Below are 13,585 nucleotides of genomic sequence, written 5' to 3'. Positions count from 1 at the left end.
AGGACTCATCAGAACACAAGACACCGAGTAAGGTGTTTCCTGCACGTTTGGTTTCAGTTTGCACGTGTGTAATGGTGTGATATAAAATGTTATTTCTTAGCCAGTCCAGGATAAAATTGAGAATCAGTCTTCTAGACGGGTCTCCGAAATTGCACCTCAGTTTACATTTCATTTAAAAATGTGTACCTGCAGCAAAGCTATAAATAAAGCAAGTTAGATGACCCCGATTCAATAAAATGGAGACACAGCTCGTGTCAGCGGTGGCCAGGCACAGGGGTGATGAGGAGATTCACTCGCAGTCCAGGTCCATGAGGGACTCATTACCAATGTAAGTAATCACAACTTGTATTACACAGAAATATGTGTAGTAAACTGAAAACCCATTGTTTTAAAGCTGCCTTAAAACATACTTTCACTTTGCTCTTTCATAATGATGACGGTCCACATAAAACATACAAATCTCTTTAGGAGTAATTTGCTCATGGTCACATGGTGAGTGGCTGACCCGTAAACCAAGCCCCGGCTTACAGCCTCCCCCTAGCACATGGCTCTGCCTCCAACAGACAGGCCCACAGGCCCTAGCTTTTCTTTACATGATCTGGAAGCGCCCAGAACAACTTCAGAGTATGACGGAGATCAGGCCTATCCATTCATCATTCTTCCTTAGGGGTGGACTTAATGCTAACCCCTCATGCACCACTGCAAGTGAGAAGAAATAGTCATCACCGTCTTTGCCTTAAATGCCACATAATGTGCCCACCTGGTCTCTAATTTGGTGGTGTAGAGACCTCCTGTTATTCTGGGAACTGACCTTCATATCTGAAACTCCTTTCTAGCAGATTGTAGGATAAATCTAGAACATATATTCGTTTTGGAACTGGGAATTGCAACAGCACTGCAAGCAGACGACTGTCCATACTGTTGCGCAGTAAACTGAAGCACCCACATAGATCCTGAGCACAGGAGGCTGAGACCCACTGGAAAGAACCGGTGTGCTGACCCCGGCGGCCCTCTGAACGCACTGCTGGACCCTGAGCTGGAGTTCAGAACTGCACTGCGGTGTTCGAACCGGTGTTGGCCATGCTGTTTACTTTCACAATTTCCACAAATGTTTCAAGACTGAGACATTAGCTCAAGTTCGTGTGGCTCAAAGGCTAAAGAGCAAATGTCAACTGCCAGCGCACAAGGGAAAAGGCTTTTATAAGTGACCCCAGTATCACACATGCAGCGGGATGGAGACTTTAGAGCTAATGTGGAACAAAGAGCAGCCTGCTTTGAATGCCTCAATTTGGGTGGCACTTTATCTCCTTTAGATCAAGTGAGGAAATTCCAAAGAGCCCTTCACTAGGTGTTGCAACTGCAGAGAGAATACAGACAGGAGCTTGCTCAGCAGCAACACGAACACGCAGCTGACACTATCGAGTGCTTATCGCATGCCAGGTCCCCACTCCATGCATTCCACATAAATCCACCCTTACAAGAACCCTATGAACCAGTGCCCTGCGACTCCCAGCTCAGCAAGGAACAGAGGCACAGAGGAGTTAAGAAAGCTTCCCCGGTCACACGGTTAAAAAGCAGAAGGAGGGACGCAGAGGCATGTGGTCCGAGGGATCCCGGACTAGATGACACAGAGAACAGATTACAAATGGCAGATCAAGGCCTGATCAAGAAAGAGGTCAAGTACAGCCTCCAGCTGCCCCCGCCTCAGCGCCTTTGTGTCTCTGTCACATGGATCCTCCAGTCTGGAAGCGGCTCTCACGGGCCACCTGACGAGGGGGGGAGGGGGGGATCCAGACTCCTCCACCCCTCCCATTTCCCCTCCCCCAGCCACAGCCAACACGAGGCGGTTCAGGATGGTGACTCCTAGGGAACTTCAGGAGGGCCTAACGAACCTTCCCAGGGCAATGACAAAGCACCAAGTTCTGGGAATAGAGTCAGACCATGTCTGTGCCCTCAGCTCACTGCAGAGCGAGGAACTCGACCATGTGTCAATTACCATTTGATGCCCAGATAAAACAGCAACCAAAATGAATGAACGGGCCTGAAGTACCCCAGCTCTTGCTGGCTTCCTTGTTAGTCTTCTAAAAGGAACACATTTCAAAAGAAGTTGATTAGAAAGACGCAAACCTCTGGCTTGGGAGCGTGGTCGCAGGCGGTGCACGGTCACGGACAGAATGTCACAGTAATTGCCTGGGCTTCTCAGGGCTGAGGATGGGGGCCTTGCACCGGAGTGCGGGGCTAGGGTCCGGCACAGAGTGGGGGTCTGACCTCCGGGAAGGGCACCGGTGACTTCCTTTCCACGAGCAGGAGGCAGGGAGGACCGTACCAAGGCAGTAGGGAGTCTATTCTTTCCAGCTGCTTCTTTCTCCTTTTTAAAGTGCATCAAGCAGGGAGACTGGCAGCAGAGAGAAGACTGGGGACAGGAGGGGGACAGGAATCATCTCGGCAAGTGGGAAAGTCAGTTGACCAGAGAATAGGGAAGCACGGCCAGACAGCATTTAGGGTCCCCTTGGGGCTTGTGGTCACGATTCTGAAGTGAGACCAGTGAGGATGGTGGAGGGTTTTCTCGAGCTGTGCTCTGCTGCTGAGACGGAGATGGAGAGTTGGACTTCATGAGGGCTGCCACACAAGCACTGCTGGAGGGACAGCAGTACTGGGGACTCCAGAATCCAAGTCGGATGAGGGTTCAGGAAGGGTGGGGTGCTGTAAGGAAACGGCTTAGACGATGGGGGATGGTGGATGGGGGGCAAGTGTAAAATGTGCAGGGCAAGCTGGGGGGCTGGAGACCTAGGAGGAGGTGATGTAGCTCCGCTGGAGGTCTAATTCCTTCCTCCTTTGGGGTCTCCAGTGTTTTCTCTTAAGGCCTTCTACTGATTGGATGAGGCCCAACCACATTACCCTTTACTCGGTCTACTGACTTAAATGTAAATCGCATCTAAAAAATACCTTCACAGCTACATCTAGACTAACATTAGACTAAAAACCAGGTACTAGCTTGGCCCAGTAAAGTTAACACATACAATGAGCCATCACAGGAATATTTGCAGAGGTTGGGGATTTTTTTGGGGGGTCACTGCCCATTCAGGAATTCCAGAAAGCACAGAGTTAAGTGGGGGTCTGGGGTGTGGAAATCAAGACAAAGAGAGACACAGCATTTTCCAGAGAGGGAGGGGGAGGAGAAATGTAACGCGGTGGTTAAGGGCACAGAGTTCAGTGTCAGCTGGACACATATGGCCACGACTCCAAGCAGGTCCTTCAGCTGAGCCCTCAGCTTCATCATCTTTAAAAGGGATGATGATAGGAGACAATGGCTGGCAGGGGGTAATCACTCAGAAGGTTAGTTCCTGGGGCACCTGGGTGGCTCAGTTAGTGAAGCGTCCGACTTCGGCTCAGGTCATGATCTCACAGTTCGTGGGTTCAAGCCCTGCATTGGAATCTGTGCTGATGGCTCAGGGCCTGGAGCCTGCTTGGGATTCTGTGTCTCCTTCTCTCTCTCTGCCTCTCCCCTGCTCACACCCTGTCTCTCAAAAATGAATAAATGTTAAAAAAAATTCCTATATTATAGGGAGACTCAATATTCTAAATCTATCAATTCTCCCCCCAAATGATTCATAAACTTAGTGTCATTGCACTTAAAACTTCAGGGATTTTTTTATGTCAAGAGAGACCAAGAGAAACCTCCATCACCAGTATCAAAACATGCCGGAATACGCAACTAAACATGTGATCAGAGTGTGGGGGGAGATAACTGATGACGAGCCTAGAAGGCCACAGGACAGGACTTCAACCCCCGTGACAGTCTGTGAGAGGATACACATGGCATGTCCCCCCAATTCACATGGGGGAGCTGTGGACCATTCACTCGACAGTATTGGGGTAACCGGTTTTCCTGTGGAGAATAAAAACGGGGATTATTTCTACAATTTCAGACCCGGGAAAGCCTTTCTAGGGACGATATAAACCCGAAGGGTCCTAAAACAACAGTTGTGACCACATGCACTTTAAAATTTCTGTAAGGAAAGAATATCACAAACATACCTAACAAACTTAATAGGGGATTTAATTTATTTATAGTTGTTTTGTAATTTTTGTATTTGGGCCTATTTGTCTTCCTTTTACATTTTTCTCTTTCTGTCTTCTCCCCTCCACTGTATGAGCTGTGTTTTCTCTGCTGTTTCCCACCTAGATCCAACTTTATCCCAACAATCCTTACACTTACATCACGAAGAACATTTACATGTACGATTTCCAATACCAACCAAAACCAAGTGTAAGTCTGCTGACTTACCTCCTTCCCTCTCGTCCAAGATTTGGTCACTACAACCTGAGACTTAATCTTAACATCGTGTTCATTTTCTATGAAGAGTAACTGAGGACACGGGCACCGTTCGGAGCCATATATGTAATGGGAACTCGCTTTGCTAACTAAGCACTGCAGCCTGTGGCTTTTCCCTCCTTCCTAAGTTCCTGACACCCTCCTGTAGCCCCCACCCCCCCGGCTGGTACCCGGGGCTCTCCACGTCCTCTTGCACGAGTGACCGCCAGGGAAGTTAGAGAATCCAGATGGAAATGGCCTCCCTTCATGACTCTGCAGGTGACGCTCCATCTCATGTGGGCTTTGGTGTCAGGAAGGAGAAGCCCTGATCGTGTTCCCCCGCGGTGCCGACTGTGCTCCCCTGCAGTACCTTTGTGGCCTGAGCATGTCTGCAGGACTTTTTACTTCACCCTTAACACTTAAAAGGTAAGCCAGGCTGTGTTCGAATGTTCCTAACTTAACAAACACTGGCCTCACACTTGACCCCTGTGGAGACTGATAACGCCCCTACTCGAGAGGTTTCCTAAATCTTGCTACTTTCTCTGGTCTGCAGTCTCTGTTGCAGTTTTCAGTTAGCCGATGTTTGTGGAACCTCCCCTGATTGCAGGCTGTGCCTTCTCTGGTCCTGTCTGCTCAGTTCTCGGCGACCCTCACGAACCTGAGAACATCATCAGAAATTCCCCTACAAAGCTCTATTTCTTGCTGTACATTTACTTCGGAGGCGTGTGGCCCCATTTATCTTTTGTCCGTTGAGTATCCTCATCCTGGAACATTGTTTCCAGTGTACCCCTTCACCTTTCAGGAATGCGACCTCTTTGCTCTTTGCGAGGCCTTTCTGGCCCCGCCCCACCCCTGCCTACACTCTCTTTCCCCTCCCCCTGCTCTACTTTCCTGTTCAGCCCTACTGCTGCTTAACATACCATAGATCTTGTCGTTGCGTCCAGTATTTTCACTGTGTGTCTCGGCCATAGACGTTTTCACCAGAGACATTTCTGTGGCCCCACCAGATGGCTGTAAGAACATTTTGCCAGAAAAAATCAAGCAACTGGTGGACAGCCTGGCTTCATTTTCCCAGTGACGAATCAACTGGCCTGGGCCGGGTTAATGTCTCGAAAGTGGTTGTTAGCGATTTCTCCATCAACAAAGCTCCTATTTTGATGTCATATAAATCTTAGCTCGCTCTCAGAGCGATCTACTCAGTGACACACGGACATGGTGTTCTTAAAAGCATGGATGGTAATGACCATATATGGATGGACGTGACAAAAATACTGTGACGGAGCCTACCTATGGGCTGTGTGAGATGAAAGGCCACACTGCGCGCTGTCCTGGGCCAGGGGGACATGGCAGTTACGGTGGCGGCAAAGCTCGTTCACGAGCACATTTGGGCATGGGCACTTTGTCCATACTTCCCAGGGGACTCCGGAATGTCTGTTACCAGCACGGGACAACATACCAGGAAAAACCAGTGTAGATGGCTTGTGCAACGCAAAGCTTGGCCACAAACATGCATCCTGGTGTTTGGAAATGGACGCCTTTCCTAACGAAGGAAGACCATGAAAGAAGGAAGACAGTGATGCTGAGATGAATCAATAAGCAAAAAAAAAAAAAGGTCTAATACTATGAATGAAAGACTTCGAAGACAAATGCTTGGGTACGATCCACAAAATAATCAGTTATTTGCACAATACTGCCAAAAGTCTACACATGCTGTAAATGTATTCAAATATTCTGTATTTCACAATAGGGATCTTTTAATATTGTTATTCATTTTTCATATTTCATATGTCCTTTTAAATAAAATGTCCCTTTTTGTGATTTTTTCTTACAGCGAATCACCTTACAATTACTTACACAGTGAAAACGTATGCAACCCAAAGATGTTTATGGCAAAATGACCTAGAATCTTATTTTACTTGCTTACTAAGTATACTCTGTTAATAGATGGTTCAGATATATGGGCTTGGAATTAACCTATTTAACTACGTGCACATATAAGACATTTGCATTTTCTGGATAAAAATGTCAAAAAGCAAAAAAACAAAAACACAAACAAAACAACAAGAAAACCCACCCATTTTCACCACTGGGAAAGAAAGAATATGGAGATAGGAAAGATGCCAATTCTTCCCAAGATACTTTAAGCTGCGCTCAAGCCAGTGCAGTCCCAACGACGACTCACAGACCCTGGGCACACCTCTGAGAGAACTGAAAGCTGGGACTCAAATGGGGATTTGTACACGCGTGTTCAAGCAGCATCCCACACCATCACCCAGAGGTGGGAGCAGCCCAGACGTCCGCGGACACACGGATGGAACACACACAGCAGGACGCTGTTTGGCCTTCCAAAGGAAGGAAACACGGACACGTGCAACAACATGGGTACACCTTTAGGACACTGTGCAAGGCGAAAGATGCTCATTACAGAGACAACTCCTGTTGATTCCACTACTACTGTGTCCACTGTGATTAAATTCATTGCGGGGGGGGGGGGGGGGATGGAGAGTTTAACGAATACAGGGTTTTAGTTTTGCAAGACGAAAAAGTCCTGGACATCAGCTGCGCAACGGTGTGAATATACGCTCCTGAATTATACAGCCAAAAATGGTTAAGGCAGTACATTTTATGTGTGTTTTAAGACAATTAATAAAAACCAAAGGGACAAAAATATGTACGAAATTTTTCAGAGAGCCTAGAAAAGGAAATGAGTAATAGCCAAGAAAATTTGGGAAAAATAATGAAAGGAAACTGGCCCGGCCTAAGATATGCTGTGAAATTATAATAATCAAAATAGCGTAGTAATGAGACTCCCCAGTTCCATATGGGCAACGAATGAGTATTATCACAATTTAGTGAGCCAAGACTTTTATTTCAAAGAATGTAGGGTCAACCAGTTTTGAAGTTATTGTTTTGGGGGAAGGGTGATCATAGTCATATTCCCGAATCCATGTGAGGTTAATTGAAAATTAAAATTATTTTCATGTATCTCATTTCCCTTTATTATTTTTCTGCCACTGTTGTAGTTTAAGGTGATTTATTTTGGCAGTCTTCCCTTTACACTGTATCAACCAAGTGGGTGACACTTGAACAATAATACTTTGGAATTGAAATAATCTTCTAGAAAAACCAGTCAACAAATGGAAAGTAAAAGTATATATTGTTTAAAAAATTCTATTTAATGGAAGATTTCATCTAAAATAGGTTTTCGTTGGTATTTAATCGTATTTACAAGTTTCATTAAATTCTAACTTGTTAGCTTTTTCCATCAGCACAAATGTGACCCTGCAGCTGTTCTACAATGTTCCGCTGCAGCCTGAAGGGCCTGTGGTCGCTGACATGCCCAGACCTTTCACGCTGCAGCATTAGCCACGCATTAAAAAAAAAAAAAAAAAAAAACAACTAGCAGGGAAACCTTTTAAGTTTTATTTAAGTAATCTCTACAACCCCACATGGGGCATGAACTTTACAACCCCAAGATCAAGAACCACATGCTACTCTGACTGAGCCAGCCAGGTACCCCTCTATGCTTTATTTTTTGGACATTTCAAAATTTCCACTTTAAGTTACTGAGTTAATATTTATTCCATGTCAAGTCAAGGGATTGCTAAAAGGGAGTATCGAATACCTTTGGGTTTACAAAATGCCTTTCATAGATGGTGTGATAGGGAAATGACTCTGTAAGGTGTCTACACCCTAAGTTTCTAGAACTTGTGACTCATCGCAAAGGGTCTTGGCAGATGTAATTTAAATCAGAGACATCTTAACACAGGGAGATTATGCTGGCACATCCTCGTGGGTCCCCCTTGTGGGGGTTAGGAGCGGAGAACTCTCTGAATAAACCAGACGCAGAGGAACCGGAGGTCAGACTCTCCCTGGCAGGACAACTCCAGGCTCTCCTGCTGTTTGAAGACTAAAGCTGCAAAGGAGGAGTGCAAGCGGCCCAGAGCAGCGGAGAGAGAGTCTCCTGACCGGCAGCTGGCACGGAGTGAGCCCTCAGCCTTCCAACCGCCAGCAACCGAATCCCAGTACCGTGGGGACGAGCCTGGCAGAGACCTGCCAGGGCCGCCTCTGCCCCGGCCCGTGCACACCCTGACTGCAGCCCCTCGAGTCCAGCAGAAGGGCCAGCCCGGCCCACCTGGATGTGGGGCCCACCGGCTGCTTTAAACCGCTACATGTTTGGCAATCTGTTATTCTAGCAATAGAATGCAAATACATACAGAGATTAAATTCTTTTCCCATCCAGACTAGCCAGCAAACAAGATACTGCCACGGATAAGGCAGGACAGCAGACTTTGTCCTCTCTTCAGCTAGACTCACGGACCCACTGTCTCCATGTCACGTGGCCAAACAGCCCTGGCCCAGAAGCACACTTGGTACAGGGAAATGAAGACTAGTTCCCATTAACTAGTTCATCCAGGCTAAAATCCTACCTATGTTTTCAGATAGGTGACCTTCCCAGGGGTGACTGCTGGTTCCTGGCGTGTGGGTCACGGCTGCAGCAGAACCGTCACAGCCTCACAGGACCCTCGTTCAGCAGCATGTAAGGAAGACAAAGGTGAGGAGGGCCTCTCGAGGAGGGACTGCAGATCCAACTTCACAGAATCGAAAGTCTAGTCACACAGTGTTTAAAAAAAACAACCAAGCAGCTACATCAAAGAAGAGTATCGATATTTTCCCTACCCCCTTCTCATGTCCCTCCCTCCACTTGCTCACCCCCTATAACAACCTAAGCTAAAATCCAGCAGTGTACTGAGTAGGGAACAAATACAGAAAGGTTTCTGGCACAAAGAGAAGGGGAATCGGAAGACTATTTGATGCCATTTAAGCACTGGCACCATTCCTAATCAAATCACCTAAAGTCCCATTCATTTGGTAAACATTTACAGAACACCTTCTTCCGATGGGCGGGTTCTAGACATGGCCATGGAGGAAGCTGGCCCGGTGGGATGCACAGAATGACAGTACACGCAGAAGATACATACAAAGTACAACCAGGCCGCCCAAAGTGGTGCAGGTCTGACGAATAAATGCAAGACTACGGGCCAGGGCCGGAGGTGACTAGGGGCTGAAGCTGGCGCGGGACACAGCAGGTCAGGCGAGCACAGGTCCTGGGGTGTGAGCTCCCAGAGCCCGAGCCCAGTACTGAGCATGGAGCGCACGTGCTGCGGAGGCAAGGAGCTGGGACTGGTGGGAGGTGGTCAGGGCGGGGTCACATCATAAAGGGCATTAGAGGCAACCCTGCAGGTGAAACTGAGGCAGAGGAATGGCATGATCATCTGTTTCAGAAGGATGACTTTGGTAACAGAAAGGGAGATGGATTAAAACAAAGAGATGCCAGAGACTGAGGCCAGAAGACTATTCCATTATACGAACAGAGATAAAGAGGACCTGAACTTGAGAAGCAGTAGTGGAAACAACGATAAGGTGACCGATTTAAAGAACACTGGGAGGGAAGGTGTGGGACAGACGCCACAGGTTCATGGCTAACTGCCAGCCGCCAGGGAAGCTGGACAGCTTCCTCCTCCACTTCCTCCCAGTCACAGCGGAGCCGACGCCGACTGTTCCGGAGCTGCTGAGCCAACCCCGGGGATTGTTTACATCACAACTCAAGATGAGCATCATCCCAGTGGAAGCTACTCATGGTCAAGCTCTCGATTACTTCTGGACAGAATCAACCCGACCAAAGGAGACAGGGCCTGGTGTCTGGATTATGAAGGGTTTATAATAAAGAAGAATGAATAGTTTTACTTCCAGGGTTCTGGTTTGGGAAACTAAGCAGAAGGTCATCAGACAAAATTACAACACGAGAGTGGGGAGGGGGGAGTAGTGAAGGCAAGGGGAGGGGTGTTAGTGTTGTAAAGGGGAAGATCTGAACTGTGGAGAGAAGGGAAAAAGGTTGTTCTGGGACATAGTGATTTAAAGATACTATGGGGGCACCTGGGTGGCTTGGTTTAGCAAGTGTCGGGCTCTTGATTTGGGCTCAAGTTGTGATCTCATGGTTTGGGGGGGAGTTCGAGCCCCGTGTTGGGCTCTCTGCTGTCAGCACAGATCAGATCCTCTCTCTCTCAAAAATAAATAAAACATGAAAAAAAAAAGTCTGAGTTAGATCTAAGATGTGTGGGAAGCCAGGTCCTCGCCCACGTGCGTGCCTCACATTCTCTTAGAGGAGTCGATGAAGGGGGGGGTGGTCTACAGGGGTACAGCACCCGACTTCCTTCCCTGGGCCACGTTTTGTCCCTATTAAGGCAGTGGAGATGAACACGTACTATTTGAAAACAGGAAGAAAACTGTTTATTGAATGAATCTACAAATACTATCAAGCTACGGCATATTTTTACTTTACAAGAACTCATTAGTAGCCAAGATCACCTGAAAAAGCACAAAATCTGGGTCTGTGGCAGAGGAAGACCTCGTGCTAGAGTGACAGACAACACAGAGACCATCCCAGCAGCTGAAACTAATCTGAGTCACTTGCGCGACTCTGGATGCCAACAAACTGGAAGTACGCGGACCACCTTGTTCTGTGCTCTGAGACTCCGAAAATCACCCAGGACGAGTTTTGGTGGTGTGGATTACCCCAAAGTACAAAATGGAACATAATCAGGGAGAAAGCAGTAAGCAATAATTTCGCAGCTCTTTATAAGATGAAGTAACTTCTCAAGGACTGTATATCCCTCTGCGGGAAGAAGCTGATGCAGGTGAGCCTGGTACAATTACTTCCTTACACGTGGCAGCTGCGGACACACAGAGATGACCAGCAACCCCCAGTCCAGGGAACAGGAACCAAACAGGGAGCAGGGGACCGCCTCACAGACCAGGAGATGCAGGGATCCCTACAAACAGTGATGAGAAGCGCAAACCAAAGGCTGAGTTTGATGTCTGCAAAGTCTGGGCGAGACAGACTAGGGCTAGGCAGGGCCTGTACAGACAGCAGCAAACCCCATCAAAGGCACTGATGACGCACGGGCAGTGCTATCAAAGATAAAAGGATTCGCCCTTTGCATCAAGTGAAAAGGTTTCCAAAACCAATACAACTTGTGAAGAGGGAGCATAAAAGAAACAAACTCGTACCTCAACACACCGGTCTTCATTCATAAACAGCCCTGATCATGTGGCTCCCTGCCACAGAGAGGGTCCCCCCCCACTCCCAGGTTCAGAGACTAACCCCCCACCCCCAGCCCCTCATTCCAGCCCCAAACTAATAAAGTTCTAATCAAACTTTCTAGTGCATCTCTTTCGTGCACCCTACACTTCGTTCTCCTGGACCAGATGGTCTTTCCCGGCTGACCTGCGCTCTCCTCCGGCCACACGGTTCATGCTGACGGCTCCGGGCTCTGTCCCGGTCCCTGTTCTGGGCTCTGTCCTGGTGCCTGCACCTTCATTCCCAAGCCTATAACCGCACGTGGTCTCCTCCTTTACATCCAGTTCTGCTCTTACCAAAATCACAACCCCATGCTACTCTGTTTTAAACTGTTACCACGGTTGCACCTGCCCTATGGTATTCCAAATTCCTCGCAGAAGAGAATGCATTCATTTCTGTGACTTCTGCAAGGTCATTAATAACTGCAGGTTGCTGAATTAGTAACAAAAAGCAGCTGCAGCTCGAAAGCCTTCAAAAGAACACACAAGGGCAAGCTTGTTAGAAGTCTAATGATTCAACTATTTACCAATCCGATAAACATTCATATGCTGCTTCTCCACCTATTGCTAGGAAAAAAGCAATATATTAAGAAACAAACATGGGAGTTATTCAGCATAGGAGATCATGAATCAGACTGTGGTCTAGAAGGTCTAGATCCTATTCTTAGTTAGCCAGGCAGGTTTAATTTACCGTTTTCTCTACCTACCTCCTCTGTTAACTACCCATTTTACAAAAGCGACGTGAGGAGTATGATCTTTGCTAACAAGTTAGTATTTTTAACATCTTTCAGAATACTCCTCCCTTTAAAATACATCAGTTTAAATATCACCTCAAGCTTTTCCTACACTCCCCACAATTAGCCATGATTTTTTGTGATTCGGAGAGTACCTCAAGTGCAAGGAAGCCCATCATAGGCCACACAATGCATTTTCAGTTTTATGGAAAGAGCAAAACTTGTCTGTGCCTCGACTTTCAGATTTCTCTTAGCCTGTGACCCTCTGGTCATTGTTGCATAATCCTAACTTAGAAAGGGGCTTAATGATCCAGAAGACGAGACACACTGTGCTCTGAAACGCAGAATATATGCTGTGAGATGTTCTGTAATAGTCTTGAAAAATAGACAAGAAACCAAATCCAGATGACTGTGGTTGGGGGAGGGGAGGCAGGCAACCAAACAGTAAAAGGGCAACAAAAAGTCTTGAACAGTAAAGGTATCCCACTGACCACAAAAAGTTGAAATCCTGAGAATCATTCCTAAGCAGGGACACAGGCCAAAGGCATTACTAACTGCCCAGCTTTTCTAGGCCCTCCAGTTCTGTCCTTCCCTAATTTTTTCCTACCACGTTTCACCTTTCCAGGTGCGTCAATCCATCTCCTTCCACCCCCCAACCCCCTACACTAAGGCAGCGGAGACCTCACATCCAGTCCCAGGCGGTCTCAACCTCAGCGTCTCTAACTCCCAGAACTGGGCACCGGAACTCCTTTCTACCCGAAGACGCCGCACTGTGAATGCAGAAATTTACCCAGTGCAAAGGTATACAAAGTTTAGATCTGCGAGTGCGAACCGTGACTCTTGACCTCCCGTGTTTCAGCTCCTTCCGCATCTTTCAGCCAACAAAACTAACGAGGAGGCCTTTTTCATCTGCCAAAACACGTTACAAGGAATTTCACACACGCGGGCAGAGGTGACCCTTGACAAAACGAAAACGAACCAACCGAAAGCAGCAAACCCAGGCGTACAATCGACTGCCCCGATCCTTCTCTGCGCGATTCCCAGGCGAAGCGATCCTCGGACTCGATCCCGGATGCCTGCGGCACTCCGAAGTTAGATGACCTCATAAACTCCCCTCCCCTCTCCTGCGGTCAAGTCGGATACCTGTTGCATCGCCTACAGAGTGGGCTTCAGAATCTTGCAAGGGAGCCCCACTTTGATGCGAGCACCTCTCAGCTGGGCGGTTTTCTGCGGAAAACTGTAGCCTCGTTCATCCGAAGGAAGCTGCCTCGGAGGCAGGGGGCTGTCGGCTCCCGGGCGCCTCCGGAGAGATTCTAGCCTCGGCACCGCCAGCCGCGACTCTGAGGACTCGCTGGGGCTCGTGAGTTTCTGGAGACTCGGGCAAGGGGAGCCGCGC

General features: G+C 47.8%; 1 protein-coding gene across 3 annotated transcripts in view; it reads right to left on the bottom strand.

Annotated features, from left to right (window-relative positions):
- The window catches only part of DESI2 (desumoylating isopeptidase 2), a 40,688-nt gene extending 27,367 nt beyond the window's left edge, over window positions 1–13,321 (bottom strand). The window contains exons 1-3 of one of the 3 annotated variants that reach the window (XM_029934850.1): window positions 13,173–13,321; window positions 5,772–5,855; window positions 3,839–3,889 (exon numbers count right to left, since the gene is read on the bottom strand). In XM_029934850.1, the coding sequence (XP_029790710.1) occupies window positions 3,839–3,889; window positions 5,772–5,855; window positions 13,173–13,295 (258 nt within the window). In that variant the 5' untranslated portion in view covers window positions 13,296–13,321. Of the gene's footprint in view, window positions 1–3,838; window positions 3,890–5,235; window positions 5,254–5,771; window positions 5,856–13,172 lie in introns of those variants that run through there. The other 2 variants (XM_029934852.1, XM_029934851.1) reach the window with 2 other exon arrangements.
- Window positions 13,322–13,585: the final 264 nt, after the last annotated feature.

The sequence above is a fragment of the Suricata suricatta genome, chromosome 3 (assembly GCF_006229205.1).
Source record: "Suricata suricatta isolate VVHF042 chromosome 3, meerkat_22Aug2017_6uvM2_HiC, whole genome shotgun sequence".
Classification (NCBI taxonomy): domain Eukaryota; kingdom Metazoa; phylum Chordata; class Mammalia; order Carnivora; family Herpestidae; genus Suricata; species Suricata suricatta.
This window is presented reverse-complemented; position numbering and strand designations above follow the sequence as displayed.